Source organism: Odontomachus brunneus, unplaced genomic scaffold, assembly GCF_010583005.1.
Source record: "Odontomachus brunneus isolate Ranch 3 - 2012 unplaced genomic scaffold, Obru_v1 Obru_scaffold_030, whole genome shotgun sequence".
In the NCBI taxonomy this organism is placed as follows: Eukaryota; Metazoa; Arthropoda; class Insecta; order Hymenoptera; family Formicidae; genus Odontomachus; species Odontomachus brunneus.
The window spans coordinates 586,315-611,843 of NW_022639480.1; the positions used below are offsets into that span (position 1 = coordinate 586,315).

General features: G+C 41.6%; 3 protein-coding genes across 6 annotated transcripts; 1 reads left to right on the forward strand and 2 right to left on the reverse strand.

Moving 5' to 3' along the window:
• Positions 1-41: 41 nt before the first annotated feature.
• Positions 42-13,983, forward strand: LOC116843244. Of its 2 annotated transcripts, none has more exons than XM_032813508.1 (5): positions 42-240; positions 375-594; positions 748-924; positions 1,513-1,797; positions 9,189-13,983. In XM_032813508.1, exons 1-5 carry the CDS (start codon positions 98-100, stop codon positions 9,447-9,449), a joined length of 1,086 nt encoding a protein of 361 aa, XP_032669399.1. In that variant the 5' UTR covers positions 42-97; the 3' UTR covers positions 9,450-13,983. The 2 variants fall into 2 exon arrangements, with proteins under 2 accessions (XP_032669399.1, XP_032669398.1); XM_032813507.1 differs by lacking the exon at positions 9,189-13,983 and adding an exon at positions 2,081-2,832.
• Positions 590-19,800, reverse strand: LOC116843248 (kinesin-like protein KIF19). Its single transcript, XM_032813513.1, has 21 exons — positions 19,081-19,800; positions 16,426-16,609; positions 15,920-16,149; positions 15,645-15,727; positions 15,137-15,292; positions 14,884-15,039; positions 14,639-14,804; positions 14,311-14,497; positions 13,966-14,169; positions 8,215-8,310; positions 7,857-8,060; positions 7,070-7,219; positions 6,560-6,775; positions 6,014-6,489; positions 5,739-5,914; positions 5,434-5,594; positions 5,125-5,338; positions 4,410-4,608; positions 3,684-3,824; positions 3,371-3,498; positions 590-2,491 (listed from the first exon to the last, which is right to left on the reverse strand). Exons 1-20 carry the CDS (start codon positions 19,155-19,157, stop codon positions 3,372-3,374), a joined length of 3,603 nt encoding a protein of 1,200 aa, XP_032669404.1. The 5' UTR covers positions 19,158-19,800; the 3' UTR covers positions 590-2,491; position 3,371.
• A 7-nt stretch (positions 19,801-19,807) lies between these two features.
• On the reverse strand, positions 19,808-23,882 carry LOC116843242 (transducin beta-like protein 3). Of its 3 annotated transcripts, XM_032813500.1 has the most exons (15): positions 23,696-23,882; positions 23,560-23,611; positions 23,283-23,487; positions 23,024-23,198; positions 22,512-22,682; positions 22,267-22,442; positions 21,979-22,178; positions 21,697-21,900; positions 21,436-21,625; positions 21,245-21,366; positions 20,999-21,157; positions 20,763-20,928; positions 20,447-20,671; positions 20,206-20,333; positions 19,808-20,075 (listed from the first exon to the last, which is right to left on the reverse strand). In XM_032813500.1, exons 1-15 carry the CDS (start codon positions 23,719-23,721, stop codon positions 19,893-19,895), a joined length of 2,382 nt encoding a protein of 793 aa, XP_032669391.1. In that variant the 5' UTR covers positions 23,722-23,882; the 3' UTR covers positions 19,808-19,892. The 3 variants fall into 3 exon arrangements, 2 of the variants coding, with proteins under 2 accessions (XP_032669391.1, XP_032669390.1); XM_032813499.1 differs by having other exon boundaries at positions 21,245-21,625; XR_004377863.1 differs by having other exon boundaries at positions 19,924-20,075; positions 20,440-20,671; positions 21,245-21,625.
• Between the last annotated feature and the right edge of the window lie 1,647 nt (positions 23,883-25,529).

A 25,529-nucleotide genomic window follows, 5' to 3' on the forward strand; every position in this document is an offset into this window, starting at 1 on the left:
GCTATATTCAGTTTTTATTATGATTTATTACGCGTAGTCTCATATAATTTTAATTTATTCTTTTCACGAAAAGAGAGCGTTCCTTTATTTCCTGTAAATGGGTGTAAAACACAGTATTTACGAAAGTCCTGGTACTTTGAATTATTATAAATTCAGCGTTGAAGAATACGCGCTGGTTAAAAGAATATGGTCGGAAATCGAGATTAACCCTCAAAACCATGGAAGTGTCTACTTCAGAAGGTGCGTGATGTTAAAACAAAAATTTGCAAATAAAACTATTTTATCCATTAACGAAAAATAATTGAAACGTCGTTTAGAAATCTCGATCAAAGATTATAATATTACAGTAGTTTCAAGAAATTATGCAATTTCAGCTTTTGCGAAACCTACCCGCAGTACATAAAATTTTTCACACTGGAGCCTAAATTGCCCATGAACTTCGATATGCGTACTACTGAGAAATTTTCGAAGATCTTCGAAGCTATGGGATATCTTCTGCTAGATTTTAACAACAAGCCAAAACAATTAGACCGGTTTGTTGGTTATATAGCCATGGTGCATAAGGACATGCGATTGAACGAGCAAGACATGCATGTACGTAAAGTTTATTGTGTTTCATTTTTTTCAAAGATTCAAAAGAAATTTATAAATTCAGCAATTATCACGTTCTCCGAAGAATTCACTTTTATATGAAATTATAAAAAAGAACTATCTTAATTTGATTTTCCTTTATCTTTATATGTTTAGAGATTCATGTTATCATTATTGGATTACCTGTCGCAAACATATCCCAAGCTAATGACCGCACAATGTCGGGATGCAATGTCCAAATATATGGAAAGTATTGCAAAAGAGCTATCCAAGAAGATGGAGATTTTTCGCTGTTACGACATCGCACAATTGGACGTAATAAAGCAACCAAAAGTAAGAGATGCATAATTTAACCTCGAGACAATAGTATTCCGAGAACTTTACATTGCTACTCCTAGTCGAGGAAAGAAAGTCAAGATAATCGTCAATCTGAATTCGGTCGTGTTCCGCGATGTCGTATCGGAAGGTACACGGCCCAGATAGCACATTAAAAAAGAATTCTATCGTATGTCACCAACTCTGCGTTTATTTTTAGATGCAAAAAGAATTTTTTTCACTGAACTGAATTCTGAAAAATTCTTTTTGCATTTGAAAACGAACTCAGAATTGGTGACATATGACTGAATTCTTTTTGAATTCTTTGTGTTATCTGGGGGGAAATGAAACATTCTATTAAAAATATTATCCATGTACAAGTCTATATGTATTCTACGTTTACATTACATTTCTAACACGTAGGCACTCATATAAAAAGTAGTAGGAAGTAATTTGTCGAGTTAAGACGGTGTTTTAATTGATTTCAAAATAATCCTAAGGTCCAGACATCACGCGCGGATTATGTCAGGAATAAATTCATGATTTATTATATCCGCGAGTGAAGAACACGATTAACCCCGATCATTTTCTGCTCCGATAGCGCAGCTATTGTGGGGATGGTGCAAGCTTTTCGTTGATCCCTTGATATTCCGCAAGACTAAGTTCTACTGGAGCGAATGGAAGAAGCAGTGGGACGCGCGTCTGGACGAATGGGCGGCGCAGGATAATTCTGCTGCCTTGGATCCGACGTCGCAGATGAACGACGAGGACACCGTCGCGGCTTCGAAGGCCGACGACGATAACGAAGTCGAGGTCGGCATCCTACAGCAGCAGAGGGCATCCATGATAACGCGACGAACCGATTCGGATGTGTCCGCTTCTAGGCTCGCGGTAAGTTACCTTTCGCATATACGTAAAAATTACGTCGGCGTTATCCGCAATCAGCAGCAGTCTTCATACGTAATGCATTAGCTCCTAAAAAGCGCGCACACACACACGTATATACATCAAAAAGGATCTCGCACAATTCGACGAAACTACGCCGATGGTGTTAAACACGTCGACTTGTTGATACTTGTTATCGATTCTCGGATACGCGATCGCCGTTTCAATAATGAACAGACGGTGTTTATGTAGGTAACGGTCGATATTTACTGGCAATACTACTTTTCAGTTGTTGAGTATAAGCAAAACATCCGGGATCGATGCGATCAGACGTTCGCGAAGGCGCGGGGTCTATAGTAAAGTCGACGAATCCCGTCAGCGTTCGCGACGTGTTCGTTCCCCTCGAAAAGCCTCAGATGCCGCGAAGAACTCTCGCGAGAGGCATCGCATCATGACTCTCGTTCGCGACGTCTCCAAGCCTCAGGCCGACGCGACGGTATTGCGTAGACGTTTGCGCAGCAGTCGCATGGCCATCGACAGCGCGTTGATCAGCGGAAATACCACCGAAGAGGATGGCGAGCGGACGATGGCGTTCAGACGCACTCCTGAAATCGCTCCAGTTGGAAGCAGCGCCCAAGCCGCAGTGCCAAAGTCACGCAGAACCGCTCGTGAAAGACGACGGGAAAATTTCAACGTCCATCTGCAATAATGGGAGAAGATACGCATGATTACCGTACACTTTGGTTGCGTTTAACAGCTTCGGAACTAACTTTAAATGGAAGCATCAAATCAAAGTAGCTTCTGCCCGCGATAATACATCGAGTTGGGATAAGAACAGAAAATTCGTGACGTCCACTATACAGAACGCAGGCGCGTGAAATAAAGACATGCGGAAGTAATCTCTGGAGGATAGCTGTGAGGACTATTATTACGGCGCGATGCACTTTGTTCTATCTCATCCCGTTAGGTAATGGACGAGAGAAGGCGAATGACCAGAACGATGTTGGGAAAAATATTATCGTTCAGTATAGATGGAGAAAATGGATATTGACCGACCGATTGCTTTTCATAATATTACCACGTATAACAAGAGCAAGCTCTCGTAATTGGAAAGTTATAAAGAGGCACAGTTGGTCCAGGAAACCGATAGAATGAAAAATGTAATTAACCCATTAAAATCATAATTATTTCATTAAAGGTTCGACTTGTTTACGCTTCAAAGATTTTAGATCAGTACTTGACAACTATTTTTATGAGTAAAATTATATATATTAATCAAGTAATTTTCGCATATCATAAGTACTTTGGCTGTTAATGGGTTAACATTATATAGTACCAAGCAATCATGTTTAACTGTTTTCATTTTTTAAATTAATATTCTGTTTCTCGTGTAAAAGACAAGATTTTGAAGTTTCCTGATTTTTCATCAAATATCCTCCTTTGATGGAGCATTCAATCCTGTTGTTTTACACGAGGAACAAAACATTAATTCAAAAGTGAAAACTGTGAAAGATGATCGCTTGGTGTTTCCGATATTAAGATCATAGCGATCAAAGTAACAGACTGATAGAATTCTCACCTCAACTAGCTTTTCCGCGGTCGTCGATTCTTCGAAAAGCGGGATAGCGGTCGTCCCCGCCGTTGTTGTGCACAAATCGCACCGAATCGATGCTGTCGTCGCTCGCTATTCGACGTAATTTCTTGTCGCTGATTCAAAAGAAAAGCGGAAAACGCCGGTGAGTTCTGGCGTCGCGACGTAACGCGTCACAACTAGAGCACAGCTAAACGCGTCGTTCTCCAAGTGAACAAAGAGAGACGGTTTTACGTGCGTGGTGGATTTTCGAGTTCATGCATCCTGCGTATCGATCGTCATGTAAGCGGAATTTCCTTACTGGTTTCGCTGATTGACCGCCGAAATCGGTGGGAACAGCGCGGCTGGGGAAATTAGGGGCTGCACCAGCGGCCCCATCACGTGCTCCGCTTCGGACGGCTCTTGAATCGGCGGCAGCGGCGACTCCCAGTCGGAATCCGAGCTACGTTTTCAAAAAAGACTCTGTTAGCTTCATTGGTGACTGATTAATCTTCCCGGTGAACAATGACGCGATTTCACGGTGATTTCGCGACTGGACCGCGTGTTCGAACGACGCAACGCGGCCGCAGGTCGACCGCGGGGGAAAATCGATGACGCGTCTAGCGATCACGACGGACGATAAGCGGCCTCGACGATAACGGGGTCTCTGTTTTCACGCTTTCCGCAAAGTGATGCACATTCGCGCGTTCTCGGAATTCGCGTAAAGATCCGCGCGAGCGATCAGTCGCGCGCGACAGCGTGGCGGCGAATTCAAGCGTTTCGCAATTATTGTAATTGATTTCGCTGCACTTTCGTATCGCTCGTGTCGATCTGCACGGATAAATACGCGAGCTTCATCGTTAATGAGAAACGAATTATTCTCACGCGAGACACACAATTCAGCCACGCGCCACGGCTGAACAATCGATCCCACCCAGTGACGAGGGAAAAAAAAACATTCAATAATGAACCCTGGCGGAAGGGGAAAGATCGATCGATGACATTCAGTGTGATCGTGTATGCCGACGATGTATAATTGCCGACTTACCTGCTGGCTATCCTTATATCACTGTTGAGATTGTCATAACTCAGCCGACTGGATATAGGAGGTAGTTTCCCGTGGCCAAACGACGTGGTCGGCGACACGAGATCGCCGAGACTGCTATCAACGTATGTCGCAGCTTGAATTTCCTGCTGATACATGGCGTACAGGTTCTGCAGGTCGGGCGGGAGTGTCAAACGACCGTCTGTCGATCGAACATAATCTATTGAATATAAATATATTATAATCGTACACTCAGAGGAAAAGATACAGCGATGGCGATTTATACAGATGACGACTGTGCAAGTTTTGTGGGTGGTTATATAATACAGTTTATTAAGCTATACAGATTAATTCTACATACAAAACTCACGTATACTAAAAAGAAAAAAATATTTATTTCATAAGTACTATATATTTACTTATATTAGTATAAAATATTTTTTAAATAAGAGAATATACATCTTCTTAAAACCTCTCTTAGCTCTTCATGAAAGCAATTATTTATTTAAATAAAATAATTTAAGTAAGTATATTATTAGTACCTAGCAAACAAATATATTTCTTATTTTTTAGGTATTTTTTCCCTTAGTTGTCACCTATATAGTTGCTATCATTATGTCTTTTTCTCTGAGTGTAGAAGACGTTCGAAAGACATCTGTGAGATATTTTTTAGACACGTTTATTACGTGGCGACTTTGATCTCGAGGCTGTTACTGACCTTCCATGATTCGTCGTTGTCTGGTGATAATCTCGTCGGAGATCTGTCTCTGCCGGTCGTAGCGGAGCAACAGTAGCTCACGGCGTCTCAGCTCATGTTGTTTCACCAGTCTTTCGCTCTGCAGCATCATCTTGTCCGCCTCGAGCTCGTGAACACGCAACATCAGTGCCAACAGCTCGCGCTCCTCGTCCGAGTTGATGCGCGACGGTAATTCCTGAAGAAACACGTTCAACTTAGCTGTTCGATTTTCTTGACGGCACGACTCTATGGCAATTGTAATCATCAGAAAGGTTACGAAGTAACTCTCACGTCTTCGAGCATCGCGCTATTTTTTCGGCAGGCCTCGAGCTCCTTCTCCGCGGTGGCGCGCATCTCCGCGTATCTCTCTTGCTCCCTCGTGATCTCCGTCAGTTCTGTCCACGCTTGTTGCACCGCCACGTCGTCTTCCAGATCTGTATCTTCCAGGAGATCTAAGAGAGCGAACGTTAGAATACTGTAAATCGCGTCTCCAACTAGTAGTAGTTGGTATTCGTCGAGAATCCATTCTCGTGAACGTTCAACGATCGCTTCATACTCCTCAATCTCCATCATTGTCATCTCGACGCTTCACTCACCCACGTCATCCACCTCATCCACTTGGTAACCTGTGTCGGGACGTCGCGTGCTAGAATCCCGACTTTTCCCGTAGACTCTGTTATTCCGCGACTCCCAATGCGAGATTATGGAGTGCTGCTGTTCGGCCGCGATATTTAGACCCAGCAGATGACTGTCCAGTTCCATCAGCTTCCTCCTAGTTGCATGATCGGGTCAATTAGTATCGATTCGCTCAAAATAAGTCTCGAGCTACCATTTTACCTCTTCTCTCTTTTCATCCACCTACAGAACGTACCTTAAACGCATCTGCTCCTTAAAGGCGGAGACAATCTTCTCCCTCAACGACCTGAAATCATTGTTATGCGTGTCCGGCTCCTTCTCCTCCACCCTCTTTGGCCTGTCCTCCTTCATCTTGTTTCGCAGTCGAGAGATCTCGCTCTTCAAGTCACTGATTATATCGCGATACTGCGCGACGTGCTGCAGGTAACTGACGTCGAAGACGTTCCGCTCGACCTTGTTGGAGATCTTGTTGGCGCGATCCGCGTAGATCAGGGTGTTCTTGCTCTCATCCCGATGCACACTCGCCGGCGACACGTGCGCGATCATGACGGTGCGGCAATTGCCGCTGAGAGCATCCTTCAATAACCTGGTGAGTTTGGAATCGCGGTAATTCACGTATCGCGCGCCACCGGATAGAGCGTTGATGCAATTGCCCAACGCCAAGAGAGATCTGTTGATGTGCGCCCCTTCCTGTAGTCTCTTGCCTTTGTTCTGTAAGATTGATCGCTCGATTGGACGTCCAGTCGACGAGAAAGAGACGAGCTGATCGGGACCGTCTTACCTTGGTCTGTTTTGCTCGTTCAGATCCGGCGAGATCGATCATGAACAGCCTGCCTTGCTTTACTCGGTTCCGCAGACGTTGGTCACTATCCTGAATTGGCCGGGAGGATTGTCGCACCGTCACGCTCAAGAGAGCGTGGCTTCGCGACGAGGTTCTATTCGCTGCGGTCGGTTCCATCGTCCTCGCTTTGTTGCCTCGATGCAGCAGCTGCATCACCTGCAAATTCGTCGCCGTGATTGTCCGCTTTCTGCGACTCAATTCGTAAATCAAGATCATGCACCTGGCTTTTGTGAGTCAAACTGCTGTTAAAGAGCGTAATTTATTTTATTTGTTACGTTAACATAAGCTTGCATTAAATTATGTTAATGTATCTAATTAAATAAATTATGCTCTTTTAACAGCGATTTGACTCACACTGGCCAGTGGCGCAATCTTTATTGACTTTTTGGAGCCAGTTTTATTTTAACTCGCTTTTATTTAACAAAAAGTAAGTTGGAGTAATCGTCGTACTTCCTCGGTCGAGTTAGTGGAGACTTCCGTCAGTCCTGAGACCTGGACGTTGCGACCGCGAGTGTCGTCGCGTAAATCTAAGTATCCTGAGTTGGGATTGAGGAGATCGCGTATGTTCTCGTTGTAAATCTCCATGTATGACATTGTCACCTGTGACAACACGGAGGTTTATTTGATAAAAAGCATGTAAAGACTGCATGATGCGTGCAAACATAATATACGATGCACCTTAATGGAGTTTTATAAAAGGGAGAAAGAGATATTTGCAAGGGTAAGCCCTCGCTCGCGTGAGATACATTAATATATTTGTATGTTTCGTGACAGTTTAATAGCGGTGACGAAGCGCCGGTAGTAAACAGCTTCATTGCAAGTTCCGTGCACGCGAGATTCGCGACACCCGCAATTGATACAATTATTATATATGTGCGCACACTCTCAAGTGGAGTAATATATAGTGATTCTCGCCGCGTCAGCGGACTTAAATTTATGCAACTTGCAATATAACATATTTTCAGCCGTTAATGCAATTGCGGCTGGTTGTTAATCACGAAACACGTACACGCATATAACTCTCGCGATAAGAAACTCCATTCGCTGCATTTGAGGTTGAGGAGCAATTATTTACGACGCTTATTAGTTATTCTTATGAGCGACTATGACGAATGGTCGTCGCTTGATCTCGAGAATGATTTCATGAGGATACTCTGAAGGACTGAACTGAGGAAAAGGAAGGTCAAGAGCTGAACTGAGAACAAGGAAGAAGGACTGCCTTTCTTCACCCGCTTACCGTGAACTCCGTATTGTCCGGCAATTTTTTGGTGGCCAGGAAAATGTCGTTCAAGGCGCGCACCATGATTCCAGGATTCGACGATGTCCCTACCATCGTGTGCGTTTTCCCCGAGCCCGTCGCACCGTAGGCAAACACAGTGGCGTTGTAGCCGTTCAGGACGTCCTGCGCTAAGTTCTTCGTAGTGCCTTCGTAGACCTCCTCCTAAATGGAAACGTTGATGAATAATCAGTCCCGCGATATCCAAAATATCTCTTGCAATCGAGGTGAGAATGATCTTCTTTTCTTTGTTATCAATTTAGAGTTGATAATTGAATGCGATTTCCTCAATATGACTTATTATATTATGAGGACTTGCCTGAGTGGAATCCTCGCCGAAGACTACGTCGTAGAGGTATTGCCGTGGCACTGCACGCTTCTGCTTGTCGCCATCCTGGTCTTCCAACATCACCATCTGTCGATCAATGTCATCAATGTCATCAGCGTTTGAATTGTCCTCGATAAAAGCTAGTCAATAGGCCTGTTCTTTGTAGCTGCACTGCTGAACTAGTGCAATAAATTAGAGTGAGAAAACGTATATTTGTCTCACTTCAATATATCGCACCAGTTCGGCAATGCAGCTACAAAGAACAGACCTTAATTTAAGTCTATCTCGAGTCGAATTAGCGACCTCACCTTGTCGCTCATAGCATGCAAGGACCTGGTGCCAGTCTCATTAGATGCCAACGGTCGGATACGCACGGCGACCTAAACAAAACAAGGGCATAGACAATGACGATTATCTACGAACCGTTTGAGTGACTTATCAAATAAGAACTTTTTGTTATCTTTGTTCGTCGTCGATTTACAGTTAACAAAGCGATTGTCGAGCGCGATGACCTACGATCGATCAGCTTTTCGTCGAGTTCCACGAATGATCATCGAGAATGATTATCACCCGTGTGTATACCCATAGCGTGAGTCTCGGAAACTGACAACGCGACATTCTGGGTACTTTACTCGGCACTTTACTACGCTGTCGTAAAAGAAGGTAAAAACAGGGGGTGACAACACCTTCGCGTGTCCTGTCACATTGTCCAGCATTCACAAAAAATTTCAGAGCCTCGAAGTCGAACGGACGAACGTGGTTTCCTCTGTATTATCGATTTGCTTTGTTGGTTCGGAGTTCGGTTCGGTTGAACTTTACGAGACTCGAGCTTTCCTAACGAGGAATAAGCGACTTCCGACTCGACGCTGTTTATTCAAATTCTTCGTTTAATTTTTCCCCTCTTCCCTGTTGTTTCTCATAAGCTTTGAAGTGTCGCAAGTATGTACCATAAGTTTCTCTTCCAGCACTCGACTTCCACGATCCTTGAAGTCATTCCGGCCGGTGCTGCTGCTGCTGCTGCTGCTACCGCTGCTGTATTGAGTCATTTCTGCGCCGCGATAATTCTATGCACCGATGCAATTGAGATCAACTGGTGCGACCTGTCGGATGATGCTGCTGGACAATCGACAATTAAATGCCGCCTTTGCATAAACTTTACACGTGTTCCACGCGACCATCCATTTCATCAGTGTGATCACCCACGTCGGTATTCGTCATCACGTTAAACGTCGTATCTACGTATAACCCGCGAATGATCATTTTGCCACAAGAAGAAGTACTCTCAAATGCGCCGGAAATACTGAGATAATTATTATTGTGAATAATAATTATCAGAGCGGCCGTTTCAATGTTGCCGTCGAAGAGCATTAAGAAGAAAGTTTGGCGCAAAACAAAGGAGTGAGATAGCGAAAAGAAGCTCACGAGAAGCAGAAGATTCGAATTGCAAAAAGATTTTAATGTACTCTCGGCCGCCGCGACTCGGTGAGGCGAATTCAAACCGCGAAATGTTTACACGAACACACGTATTATAAACACAGGCGGATGTGCGTCACAGTTGGTGCGTTTGGTTGAGCGCGGTCGAGAGGTCGAGTGTGTGTTATCACGACACGGTCAGGCGACCGACTGAAGCACACCTGTCTACCTGCACAGGTAAGGCGTCCGCGAACTTGTATACAGAGGCCGGCCACGCGCAAGGGTGTATACTTTCGCATGCCGCGACATTCGACTTGGAGGATCTGCATTAACAATGATGCGGCGAATGTATAAACGGTGGCAAGCTATTTTTGCGTCGTGGCAGCGAGGATTACGGAAAACATACTCGTGGAGTCCTTCAGCTCTCGTTAGAACGTTCGCACGATGAAATATTGAAATAATGCGAGCCTGAGAGCCTTATCTAGAGCTTTGTCTGCTGAAGGATAGTCTTTAAGGAACAGAGCGGAACGATCGGTCGATCGACGATATAGAGGATGATGGAAGTGACATTGACCAACGACGACGAAATGAGAGAAACCTCGTGCGGCGGACGTGGCGTATCGCGTGGAATTGAATAGATAAAGGAGCGGCGAATGCTTGTCGTTTTCGCGATACCAATCGACGGGGAAAGCTCGGCGAATTATTTAGGAAAAGAGGGCGAGCGAGAGAAAGAGAGGAAAAAAAGCACATTGTAATGCGTGAGTCATAAGCGCTCTGTCGTGCGGAGGTTGGCGTTGACCGCGGCGCATATAAAGGCTTGTGAAGGTAGCTTAACTAAGTGGAGTTAAAGCCGCTTGTTCGCCGCGTATCGCTCAACAAGTTGCGCTTCCTGATGAGACCGCGATTAATAACGCGAGAATGTCAAGGATGAGCGCTCCGCGGAAAGTAATGTCTGTCAGAGCGCACGACAGTTTCGCCGATAGAATCGACCGGCTACGTGTATCTACGGTGTGTAACGTTTAACGCGATGTCGATTAGTACCTATCGCGAATGTGCCCTTTGATTCGCGCTTCATTATTAATCGCACGAGTCCCCGCGAGAGAGAGCAATGATTGTAACAACGCAGGCTTTTGAAAGATGACTTAACAATTTAGGAGACATTCTACATTTTTTTAAAAGGAAGTCTTTTAGGAATTTCTGTTGTAGAAGAACTTCCTCAGCAATAATTCGATTGATGGCAACAATGCGATAATCAAGCCAATAACGCCAGTACGCTAATAATTAACCCTTTGCACTCGGATGTGACCTCACAGGGGACATTTTAAATGTAGCAGAGATGTCTCCGAGTGCAAATGGTTAAAGAGCCCCAGCTCGAATTGAGTGAGATAATTTTGCGATCGCTACGAGACAAGATGTTAGTGTTTTTTTTAGCTTTTCGGACAATATTTTTTCCTCTAGCTTTGTTTTTAATTCTTTTGTTTCATACCAACAAGTAACTATTTGCCTCTCGTGGAGCTCGAGCTATTAGGAATGATTACGCCTCGAGTTAAACGGGCGTGAAGTCGAGCTCGGCTATTCTGCAAGTGGTTATCCGTTCCACTATCATTTTCTACGGACGAAAGTAATCAATGCTGGACACAGTTAAGCATCGAGGTCAGCAACGCTAGACCGGTCAGATATCGCCGATCGATATTTGGAACGGGGAACATTAAACGAGCATTATGCGGTGGAAAAGGGATTACTACCTCTGACCTCCAAATACCAGCGCGCTATGGATTATTGATTGCACCAGCAGGATCCCCGCGGAAATAATAATGAGCGTGTCGCTGATAAACTCGAACGTTACGACGCGCGGCGGATGTGTTGCGCTACATTATATTATGTGACAGAGCTCTACTTATTTGACATAATGTCAACTAATATAACAACGAGCCCCTTGTCCTCGATAAACACTCGAGTAGTATGGTAGAAGATATCTTTCAGATTTTTTTTCCATCAAAATCATCCAAAAAACACAAATCATCGCATAAATCACCCCAAAACATCAAAATCGTTTCAAAAACATCAAAATCATCCCAAACAATATAAAAAAAACACTAATTTCAGAGATTGCATTTTTTGATGCAGATGTTGCATGTCCCTCTCCAATGATCAGAGACAGTAAAAATCACTCAAAAATATCCCAAAAATCATCCAAAATCAAGCCTAGAACAAATGCGACTCAATGCAATCTCAGTAAGTAATATAGTAAATGTTATCTGTCCGAGGACAGAATTTTGTGGGAGATGATTTCCGCAGAGAGGCGACTGCTCGTGAGTACGGCTTTACCTGGAGCACGGCCGCCCGCCGTACTCTATCCGCACGACTATTACACCGAGAGAAAAATATAGTTGCTTTCGGCGTCAACTATACTTTCTTGTGATTTTAACAAAAAAAAATAATTAGAAGAACCATTTTTCTAATAACACTTACTAAAATAATAGTTTTTCTGACTACTTTTGTGGTTAAAATCACAAAAGAGTGTAGTTGACGCCAAAAACAACTACATTTTTCTCTGTGTACTGTCCGTACGGAACACAATTAGTTTTGTAACTTACACTATGATTTTCTTATCCATTATTTTTACTTTTGTCATATGTTTTTAGAGCATTCAGCTCTTGATCCTTTTATTATAGATTTTTTTTTAACTACTATTTTAAATGCATGCGACTATTTTAAATGCTAGCAACGCCAGCGACCGAAGGTTCTAAGCCCATGAGACGCGTGACTGATGCCATATATGAAAAACCATTGAAGATCGAACCAAACACTACGTTAACAAATACATTTAGCTTGAATTCATTTTACATATGGAGGATAATTTAAAAACGTATAGGATTTTGCTTGAAAAGGTGTTTTTTCGATAATTTTATTCACTTTATAATATTATTCTGAGGACAAATCAAATTGGGAGATTTGATTTTTATTGGGTGAGATATAGATTTTAATATTTTTTGGGTATGTAGTAACGTTGAAAATGAGAACAGATCGAATTGGAAGATTTGTTTTTATGGCGGGAAGTGTGCATTTTTTAATGTTTTTTGGGTTTAGTAACGTTAAAAACGGTCACTCCCTCGTGTCTTCCACAATATCTGCCCTCGGCGTAGCTTATGATTTCGGGGGATTTTTAAAAAATTGAATTTTTATTGATTCTTTTATTATGGAAAATGAGTGCTTTTCGAAGTAATCAAACTTCAAAATGAATGTTTTTTTTATGAAAATTCATCTTTCATAAGATCTGTCCTCGGAGTAACATTTACTGTATTACTCACTCGACGTACCGACATTGGCATTCGCCGAGGTGTCGCGATCGACGAAAAAAAAAAGAAGAGCGATACGCGTAAAGACTGCTACTATTTTAAGACCGCGCGAAAGACTCTTAATTATACCGGCAATGTGGCGTGGGTATAACAGGAGGGGGAAGAAGGGGCGGAATTCCATTGTAAGAATATTGCGTGAGACACGTGAATCGCCCGTTCAACCCTTCGAGCAGCCGAAAGTGACCTTCACGTCGCTCCGTCTCCTACATAGTTTCTTGAATATCCATTCTCGTAAAGTCGCGAGTGAACACGCTCCACCGATTTTATCTCTTTAAGATTGATCTTTCCTTGATATCTTTTCGCCCGACACGCACGGAAATGTGAGAAACGTATCGAAGGCGGCAAGAAAACGCAGCTGTCGTCGTCGTCGTAGCCATCGTTGAAGATTCATTAATTATGACAGAAATTATCAAGCGGATATTTCTGATCAAATTCCAATTTATTTTTACATCCGATCAGAATATCTGATTGAATTTAATCAGGCACTTCAGATCATATATAATTGATATTTCCTCAGATAAATAATTCAAGATATTTAAAGACCGATATTTCTTACCAGATGTTTCCTGACCAGATATAAAAATTAATCAGAAATATTTGTTTGATAATTCTTCTCAGTGTGAGTAAAAATGTGATTAATGAAGAGGTGACGTCACATCTCATCAATAATGAATATGCAGATATGCGTGCATGCGATCCGCGCATCGAGGAGGACGTAACCGACGCTCTCGATCCTCCCCGTGAAGAATTCTGTATGAATCATGATACTGGTGAATAATAGCGACGTTGCATGTCCTACTTGCTATCCTACTTTGTACGATTATTTTTCGTCGGGGCTTCGTCCCCAAATCTTCGTCGTCTGGAAGTTCCGGCGTGACACATTCCGTTACGAGTCGCCAGTCGTGCAATTTTATATCCATATGAACGACCAATAGAGTATGTTGAATATGATGAACGACACGGGGAACACTATTCTACTGCGCTTGTCGATCCACTGAGCGATTTCCTGCGGTGTCATCGTCGTGAAGTTGTGCAACTTGGCGAGAGTCGCCCTGCGCGGGAAAGGCTTGGACGGTGGGGTGCTGTCGATGGTCGTGATGCTGCCGACGGAACAGTCCGGGTCTTTGTCCTCCTCTATTCTCACCGACGGGATATTGATCGTGCTCGGGAAGCTCTGGAAAACGCGAGAGTAACGTGGAATTCGTGATCTGGCAGCGATTGGTCTTCTAACGAATCCAATCGGTTCTCTCCCGCAGAGAGAATCACCTCGCATTCTGTAATTCACGGTAATTACAAAGTAACATAAAGTACTCACATGCACGGTGAGGTAATTCTGACTCGTGAAGTCTTGCTCGCTGCTGTTCGCATTATCCAACGACGACCATGATCGCGACCGTTCCAGCCCGCTCGTGTTCTTCTGGAACTGCTTTCTCGCCAGACGCGGTGTCAAAGTCGACTTAAGAATGTATTTGCTGTTCACTTTCTTCAGGGGTACATTCTTCCTGTATCACGAATACGACACGTTATCCTTAAATGTTTGTGGCTCAAATCCTTGAATAATCACAGCCGTGACGAGTAGCGTGCGAAGTTGCGTATATGTGCCTGTTTTTATTTTGTTAAAAGCTCAATGAGAAATTACGTACTTCCTTCTATATATAGTATTGACGAAAGCGAACTCGACCATCGCCGCGAACAGAAATATCGTGCAACCCAAAAACCAAATTTCACTGGCCTTGATGTAGGAGACTTTCGGCAAAGAATTCTCCACCTTCGACGCGAGCGTCATGAACGTCAGGATAGTGTTCGTTCCTGAAAGCATAAATCTCGCTCACATCTTCAACGTAACAACGTAACGCCGACGACGCGATGACATTCGTGCGAATATTACCTAACACTATTCGTGGCGCGCTCGCATCCACATGCAACCAAAAGGACACCCAAGAGATCACCACGATTAATATGGACGGAACGTAGTAATCCATCATGAAGAATCCCATTTCACGGGCCAGTTTAAACGTAATATTTATTGAGCTAAAATTGCCGGCTGTAATCATCGTCATGATTAATGAGATTATTACTCCCGCCTCTTTTTCAGTTAAGCAAACATTGCCAATTCGGGATTACTTATCGATCGAGTTTACCGAAATGTCCGTAATGATACTGCGATGACGTGTAGGATATTCCAGAGCTGTTGACCCACTTGTCTACGAGTTTATACTCCGTTAGATACAAATTGTCTGCGATGACGATCGGCTCCTCATCCCAGTCCAGCACCATCTCGTTCACATTGTGAGTCCCTGCGGGAAGAAATTCATCATCCATACAATCCACGCTATAAAACATGCGCGATATAACAGTTCTACACACGGAGAGTTTTATAGTAAAAATTACTGTAGAGTCTTGTAAGGAATAGATTGACTTTCTGCAGTAATCCACTATCCTGTTGTTTCATAGATTTTAGGAACTGAAATGTGCTATTAAAACATTTGCTACGTTTCTAGCGAAATTTATTATGTTCCTTAGCAAAATAGACTTCACCGACAGTCTATTTCTGGACTTCTAATAAAATGTAGTAAAATAGAAGAGAAGTTACATGAAAAAAAAAGAAAAACTATAATATTCTCTCCGTGTAATGCACAGCCTACTGACAGCTCTCGAAGACCAGCGGGCACTCTTGCACGTCGAACGGGAACTTTTCCAACCGAAGCCCGCAATTCAGGGTGGCCTCCAGCCTGAAATTCAAGCGAACGTTCGCTGTACACCCCGTGATCAACCGATTGTTGGCGTGATCTTTCGCAAGATTCGCATTAAAACGAATAAATATGCGAGAAAAAGTTGAAATAAAAAGGAAAATTATCGAGTTATTGCGTTTTACCAGGTCTGGGCCATGACTTCCGCCAGGATGAAAAAGAGCATCGATGTACCTTGTGTTCAACATGACCATGCCGTCAGGATTGATGGAGATAAGCAGGTCCTTCACGCCACTCCCCATCACGGCCGAAGTGCGCTCGTTCGCCACGTACACTGTCGGGGTCCAGATCAAGTCGTGGGCGGATTGACCACCGTATATTTGAGTCAGATAAGGAGCTATGTCCGAGAACTTTAGCCGTTTGTCCAGGTATCGAAACTGCAGCATCAGATGCACGTCGAATTGCTGCAAAGTACGATCCCAGATAGCACAGAGAATTCAAAAAGAATTCAGTCGTATGTCAACAATTTGTTTTTAGATGCAAAAAGAATTCTTCAGAGTTCAGTTCAGTGAAAAGAATTTCTTTTGCACCTAAAAATGAACTCAGAATTGGTGACGTACGACTGAATTCTCTTTGAATTCTCTGTGTTATCTGGATTCTCTTTATTCTTAAGCTCGGCGATATTTGCACTAATCGTTTACCTGAAAAGTTTACAGATATAAGTAAAAGTGGGAAGGTACCAGAGTTTTGGCCATGTTGGACTTTATCGTGTAAATGAAGGCTCTGGTATAAACTTTGATCGGGTCGGTCACGTTTACCACCCCGGGTGGCCTGATCATTTTGTCGTAACGACACTCGTTTGCCAGTTCCTGCAAGAGTTCCGTTTGAGTCATGGAACTACTAAACGACGGGCAATTTCCCGACCTGTAACAAGCATGGGATTTCTTTTAACACGATTCTCCTTGTGGACTTAGTCGCAGGATTACGTCGCGAGTCACGCACCTCCTCCCAGCTGCGTGAAGTCTTTCAGAAGTATAGGGAAGCGGTAGGAAGGGCGCGAGTTTTGTGAAGAATTCAAGTACAGCCTGGCGCATTGTAATTGGAAATTGTAACAACAGACTTCGCACGAGCGCGCGATAATGTCTGTCTTTCAACGGAGCCGTTTGCAAATTAGTATTCCGCACACCAACTCTCTCTCTCTCCACGCGTGTGTTTTCGATGTATGTTCATTAGCTCTTTGTATTAATGTAAATGACGCATTGACAGTATTAGGTGCATAAGTAACCATTTTGCGAGAACTAATTGCATCTTCGCGCGACGTAAACACTCGTGAGTCGCAAATTTGCGATTAGTCGCGAGTCTCGCTCCAATTGCAAAGTATAAATCAGTGCGAGACGGGAGGACAGTCGCGTCGAATTTCGCGAGACAGTTATGTAAAAATTTGTTTTCGCGAAACCGCGTCGCGTCGCTCACGTGACAGATTATATTTTTTTGCAGTGAGTATTACGCACCACGGATGCACGTGCTTCGCCCGTCGTAAACGAGCCACCACAAAAGGAATGCCGACTGTATTAAGTTCTTATCTCGCTGGGTGCTACTCGAATTTACAACGTCGAATAATTCTCATCAGATATCCTGTTTATGTAAGATACGCATATTTACGCACGCATCTTTGCCCGTAGAATCGTGTGTGCTCGTCGAGATTAGGATTAAACTCTCTCGTGACGTTATACCGTGTCATATGACACACCGCGGGCGTCGCGGACCACATCGAGCAATAAACATTTGCACCGGATGTTCGATACAGTTTATGTACATCGGGATGTGCGAAATTACAAGGAGAGCTCGATTTCGGTGATTCGCCGCGGCGAGATGCTCCTTCTCGATTTAGACCGAGGGTGTCGTTGCGTAAGCGCAATTGATTCCGAGTGTTGCGCGGCGTACGCGCTATTTTCCCTGGATTTCCGCACGATTAGCCTCGTTTGCGCTGCCAGTTACGATTTCGTGACTTCTTAGTTAAGACACGACGGCACGTCACAGAGCAAACGAACGCGATAATGATAAGGCGCGATCAGAAAGAGAGAGAAAGAGAGAGAGAGAGAGAGAGATCGGCGAGAGACAAAAATTTAATTTGAGAACGCCGGTATTATTTGGACAGATGTATCTCTGCGATTTGACGCATGTCGCCGTCGTCGAAACTCGCGCGAACTCTCTCGCGCGTACACGATAATAAACGATAGTAGTTTACCAACGAGTACGATCATTAAACGGCTTTTGTCAAAGCTGTCACTTCTGTCCGAAGTTACGGCGCTGTTTCGCGCGAGAGAAGCGACGAGCAATTTTTGCGACGCACGCGAAAAAAAGCTCTCGCGACCCGCGACAGATAATATACGACGTTACTCTAATTCATTAATGCCGTGCATTGATATTTACGAGGACCCCGAAGGTCAAATGTTACGCGCTAATAAGTTCGAAAGCAGCCGTAAAATTTTACCAAGGCTGGAAATAATAAAATTAAGCCAATTTTACCTTATATGCCTAACGTGCACGCCTCCTTAATTTACTGAAGCGCACGCGAGCGCGTTCGCCGGAGTCTTTTCTTTCTTACGTAAAAAAATACACTTATTATCCGCGAGAAACGAGGATAAAGATTGAATGACATTAATGCGTTTCCTTTTTTCTTTCTTTTGTTCGTTCCGCAATCCCGTTACTTCGTGGTTTGCGAGACCCTTCCGACGAATAACGACGACGTGCGCCGCGAGCAAGTAGACTTGTGGTTTTGCAAAATTTATGAAGCGTATATTTTTATTCTATTTACGAACATCGTTAACATAGCCTGTCATTCAGAGAGATTATTCTACGAGCGGTAGATAATCGTCGAGGTGATAAAATTGTGAATATTTATGAAAATATAATACAGCATTGACTGGTAAATATACGTGTTCGAATTAATTAGCAGGAAAATCGCGTGTGTCTACTAGTCTCATTTTCTTATTCGAAGTGCAAGATATACAAGTTTTTTTTTTTTTATAATTACACAGTAAGCTAGATCTATATCCAGCGAATAAACAACGAATGAATGCTGACGTGAATGTGTGATGCGTTATATTCATTTTGCGCACAAATTTTCTTTGATAAATTGCATCATATGTGAGTGAATCGGCCCAAATAAGACGTTCTGTTCAGATTCGTCCAGGCAGTTTTTTAATGGTAAAACAAAAGTTCGCATTTGTTTATTCGCTTAATATATACTCAGCTTCACTTGTCACTTCCGTTCATTCCATGAAAATCAGCGGCAACGCATGTCATACGCTCGTTTCTTTCAATTACCGGCGTGATATATTTTCTTTCCCTCCGCTCTTCTTCTTTATTAACGTAAAAAGAAGAAGACTTACATCTTAGTTGCGAGCGACGATGACCACGACAGATGAACAAAGAGTGCCAAGACGAAGACTCCTCCTCCGAGAGTCATTCTAAGTTTCTTTGTCACTTAGCTGTACCACTAATAGGTTCCGACTGATCTTTCCTTGAAGTCGCGCGAGCAAATTTGCCGGAAAACAGCCGCCGACCAAACCTTTGCTCCCACTCGCGGTTTGCTCCTTCAGCTTGCTTGAACGCACACGTACACTTCGTGCAGATGTGTGTCATTAAGCTGGTAACGCACACACTTAGTATATGCTTAAGGCTTAATGCTGTAGACGTTGTATCGCGTTTCGTAGCGAAATTTGCACATCGACATAGTGGTGCACCGTTTCTGACGCGATCTCAATACCAGATATCGTTAAACGCACTCGTTTCCCAGTATATACCATGCGTAATTGTTTACTCATTGTTGTGAAAATGCTACATTCCCTGCATAATGGTCCGTGATTCACACTTCGGCATGATGAAATTTCTTTTATCTCCGGGAACTTGTAAGTTTTATCGCGACATATAATTGCGCTCACACATACTCGTGGTCTCCGTTTTGCTTTCTCTTCATTTTCCGTTGTCGAATTATGTTTGATCTACTGCAGTCTCGAAGTTCGTTTAAGTCCGTAACATACAGAAGTAAAAAGTTTAAAAAATACGTGTCCTATGAATTGCAGGATTCGGATAAGATAATTTAGTAAATAGTCGATGTAGTAAAAATTGAAAATTCTACAATGAGAATTTCATTGAGAATTTCTACAATTTATTAATATATGTTTATATCGCATGAATATATTCACGCGATGTCGGGTTTCATACGATTAACAGTATATGTTAATAAATAAAGATCTTGTAAAAGTTTCGTTAACCTTTTAAAATGTCTATCCGTGTAAGGTATCATGGCTTCTAGAGTCGAAGAGAAACCCGACGTTCGCAGCTTTTCGGCGCCGATCTCCGTTATTAAGGTATTTATAATTACCTAAAAATGACAACGAGATTAAAGACAGAAGATAAAGCTCCTGAAGATATTTTTGCGCATCAAAAGTTTTTCTAAATCAATGAGATACAAGAAAGAATAACTTCGATTCTTATTAAATATTGTGCGATACCTGTGCGGCGTGTGAATTTCGACTGTTTGTATTCCATGTAATTGTGCATTTAAATAATCTTTCTTTGGAAACTTCATCCAACGTCTTGATTATACCTATGAGTTTGTCATTTCCTCTCTTCAATACAGCTGTTATATATAAAAATATACATGAAAATTAAACATTGTCAGATATATGTTTAAACATATCATTGATTAATGTCTAATACGCGCGAGCAATTATACAATCTTCCACCTTGTACCTTCCACAATCTTGAGAACTTTGTACGGTTGTTCCAATCGTAGTGCTAATAACAACGCATCATGGAATCGTTCCATTTGAAGTAGATTTGTCAGCATTTGTTCGTCAAGTGCGCGTCGTTCCCTTTCCTCCATAATTTGCACTTTCTTCTCTTCAGTTACATCTTTCCAAATTACCAGCAACGAGTCGTTACCTCCGCTTATGATACGTTTCTGATCTTTGGTGACTATACGAGCACACAGATGTTATATATGTGTATATTATTATCGAATATATAAGCCGTTGTAGGCAAGCGCAAGAACTCTGAGTAAACTCACCCGCAAGAGTCCAAACGCGACTCTTGTGTTGGTCCAAGGTAGACACGCATTCGGATGTTTTGATATTCCATAATTTCAGAAGACCGTCTCCGCCCGCTGTGATCAATTGCATACCTTGCGACAAGAACTCTCCTCTCAGAACCGAGGACTCGTGTCCTTCGAATGTCTACGTGTCAACGACAAAATTATTACAATAATCTGTGAGCACAAGAAGTGATTTGTATCTCGAAAAGTACCTTCAAACAATTGAGTTCGTTCAAGGACCATAGCTTCATTGTACAATCGGCGGATGTCGTCAAAAGCACTTGATCAACTGGGGAGAATCGAACGCACCATACACCTCTTCGATGACCGTGCAACACTCCAATCAGCTGCAAGTCTTCGGCGGACCATAACTGTGGATATAGTTATTCATACGATTCTCGTAACATATCGTAATCTTAGAGTGATCTGCATGAGAAAGTTAGCGGACATAATGTTACCTTAGCGGTTTTGTCTTGCGATGCTGTAGCAATCACTTGATCGTTCGGCGAGACAGTTACGCAGTTAATGTCTTTATGGTGCGCCAATACTGTGAAACTTACATTTAATGGCACATCTTGGGCTATAATAATTAACAAACATGTAAATCTATTTCTATTATCTTGTTCTATAGGAGAAATTACCGATTTACCGTGCATTTTAAGATCATGAGACAATTCCCACAGTTTCAGACATGAATCTTGGCTGACGGAAGCGAAGAACTTGGTTGATGTTTGAGATATCGCGATAGAACCAACCGATGCTGTGTGCCTAACAGCATCTCCGATGCAAGACATTTCTTTTGTTTCTTCATTCAACAGCCATACCCGAACACTGTCATCCTGAAAATAATTCCGCGTGATGTAGAGCCATATATTTGATTAATTTAAACATCGTTAATATAAATCTATACCTTAGCTGAAGAGACGAGCAGATTTGCATTTGCCGGAGTTGTAGCAAGAGCCAAGACTATGTCGGTATGACCACACAACAACTGACAATTCATAGATGCGATATCATAAAGTTTGATGTCGCAACTGTTGGTTGCCAGAGCTATGTGAGTGTCATCAGCCCCGAGATATACAACGTCCAGTATTTCATCTGTGTAACCCACCAACTGCAATAATTTGGGTGGAAATTAGCATTAGCATAAGATTATTATTCTATGAGATTATGTGTGGAGCATAGCACTAACCTGTTTCTTGCATTCGAACGTCTCTAACGAATAGATAATTATATTGTGATCTGTGGATACTACCGCGAAAGCATTATGAGTCTTATTGTAGAGTAAATGTATAATGGACAAGCCTCCTTCCTCTTTAGCCATTGGTACCAAGGAATTCTTTTGCTTATACATTTCTCTACCTGTCTTCATTTCCCAGATTTTTACGATACCTAGAAAATTTTCATATTAAACAGCATGATCCATTGTTACTCACACATCAATATAATCAAAGAATAAATTGAAATAATCAATATATACCTTTTTCACCAGCTGAGGCAACATATATGTCATCAGGTTTACGTGATGGAAGAAATGATAGAGGAGTATTAGTATCTATTATAAATGCTCCTTCTATTCCTTCATATACAGGTAAGACACGTACTGATGTTCCGGATGATATGTCCCACAAGATTAGTACTTTATCTCTTCCTGAGCTACAAATATATAACTATTAGTTTAATAATAAATTAATTTCAGACAGGATTGTGAGATTTTTATATTACCTAACTAAATAATTTCCATCTTTGTGAAAGTTAAGAGATGTAACTTTACTAAAATGACCAGAAAGAATCATTTTCTCTTGACCACTAGAGATATCCCACGCATGAATCTTTGTGTCATCACCAGCAGCAAAAAGCAGGTTTTTCTCAGTATCTGGATGAAATTTTAGTACACTGAATAAAAATAAAAAATTATATTAATCTTGGAAAATATTGTAAGAAATTTGATATTTTGTACCAAGCACAAAATATAGAGTGAGTTCTAGCTCATGTGCCAAGTGATATCAATTACTGACAGCTATTATAGATCGAGCAATATGAAAATGGCCTTATACATTTCCATATCTACTTCATATAATAATACAAAAAATAAGAATACAACAATTTTTAGTTAAATTGACTAACATTAGTATGCTATATGTTATATTTTATTTCAATTTCCATCAATTGCCATAATTGCATAATCTATATCACATGATAAAAAATTGGCATGTGAGCTGGAACTGTACACACACCTAATTACACCTTGAATTCCTTTGAGATTATGTGTACAGGTATGGTGTACCAAATTCCATAATCTAACTGTGCCGTCACTTCCCCCAGATGCCATTAAAAAATTTGCATTTGTAAGCGCTAATCGTACTACAGGTCCTTTGTGGATAGATTTCCATAATTTCAACAATTTATTAACTATAAAATTACATAAATAAAATTAAATTAACAATGAATAAAAAAAAATAAAGACTTGAAAAGACAGACTTGAATACTTATTACTTTTCCAGTCCCATAATTTGAACAATCCACTTTTGTGATGAGTGACTATGTTCGTGTCACCATCAGTAAGAATAAAACAATTTATTGTGTCTTCTTCTTCTTGACTAGATTCACCCAATGATAATATCATAGAACCTTTATCAAGAGACAATACTGACACGGTACCTCCTTTTTGACACAATAAATCCTCGCCCCATGTACTCCACTGCAATAAAAAGATTATATGCAAAAAATAAATCTAATAAAATAAATCTAATAAATTAATTTAGACACTTACGTGTATATCCCCGCCAGTATAAAACGCTCCATACTTACATTCAACTTCGATTCTGTAAATACAACATGTAACGAATGTTGTAATTTAAAATATTAACAATATATGTACACTTATCATAATAGTGAAAGATACTTACACTTCCTTGAGATTAACTTTGTTCATTTTTTCTAAATCAATTAATTTACATAGAAGAGACAAATTTATTGTTTCATCGCAATTTTGTATATGTTAGCACGTTCATATATTCTCACTAAATAGGTTATAATTCTTAAAAACAATGCCACGCGCTGCACATGTTTCTTTTCCTCTTCTTCCGAAAATATCTAGCGACCTCTGCATTCAGGACGTCGAAACGCTTGCCGCGCGGAAAGAAAAGACATGGGCCGATCTTCATAATAGGATTTTAAAACCACCTTAAGTTCATCATCAAATACTTCGTAACCAATGAAATGATCCGTACTCTATAGCCAATGAAATGACTCGTACAACATCTAAAGATTAATAGCATGTTCGACTGGCCCTGGGTTACTCGCTCCGCGAACAATTAATGACGTCATAAGTCTCTACTAGCCAATCATAAAAGTACTTGTTCGACCAATAAACGTAGGCTGAATAAAGGCCTTCACACACACTTTCCGTAACAGTAACCGTAAGACGTAACGTAAGAATTGACCAATCACGTTGAGAATCGTCGAAACATAAGGTCGCCATTTTTGTGAATACTCCATCGTAATTAGTCAATTCTTACGTTACGTCTACGGTCCTGTTACGGAAAGTGTTTATAAAGGCCTTAAGGCCGTGGCACACAGAAAAACTTAAGCAGTAAGACGTAAGCAGTAAGCAAATTGATCAATCACAGTCGTTGATTCTTGGACCGTAAGAAGAATCAATGACAGTGATTGGTCAATTTGTTTATTGCTTACGTTTTACTGCTTAAGTTTTTCTATGTGCCACCAGCTTAAATGAGTGGGTTAATCCAGAGCCAGTCGAACATGCTAGGCTGTGTTCAGAAACCTCGGTGAGTAGAGTAACATTTAATTAGCCAATCAGAGCGAAAGGAACTAAGATTTATTTATTATGATTGGTTTATTAAAATAACTCTACCCATCGAATAGGATTTCTGAACATAGCCCTATAAGTCCCAATCTACAATAGATGTATTAAGCTTTAAGCCTTAAGAAATTGACGAATCATAGTCGAATTATAGAGGAATATTATTAATTAATTAACCAATCAATCGTGATTGGTTAATTTCTTACGGCTTAAAGCTTTCTACATCTATTGTAGATCGGGACTAAAGGGCTAAGCACAAGCAAAAAAGGAATAAAGAATAGGGAATAGAGAATAGGAGACAGAGAATAGGAAATAGTTCAATATTAAAACATGAAACCTAATTCATCAATGCAGAACAGAGAAATAGCGTTATTTCTTGTTTTCAGTATTTCTTACTCCTTATTCTTTGTTTCTTGTTCTTTATTCCTTTTGTTATGCTCAGCTCCTAAAAGGAATAAGGAACAGGGAACAGAGAATAAGGAATAAGGAATAAGGCCTAATTCCACAACCTCCAGTTAACTTAACTGGCTGGTTATTCCATTGAACTTGACCAATTGTATTTCACATTAAGAAGAGTTAATCAGAATCAACCAATCATTATTGGGACTTAATCGGTAGTTAAAATTAAACGGATGTTGTGGAACTTAGCTTAAGGAATACTGAAAACAAGAAATACGCCATTGGCTGGACTGGCTGTTAAGTCGTAGAATTTGAAAATAAAAGCACGCCTGACTATTCGTTGAGAAACACTGCGATCTTGATTCTTCATTAACGTCAACAGCGCCTCATAGAGGAAACTTGGAGCAACCTCATTTGCATATACACAAACATCCGGCATCCAATAGGAGAATTTCTTTTCTAGGGACAAAGGTGCTGCCGAACTGCGGCTGACGGGGGGCTGATTTTACCATTGGCCA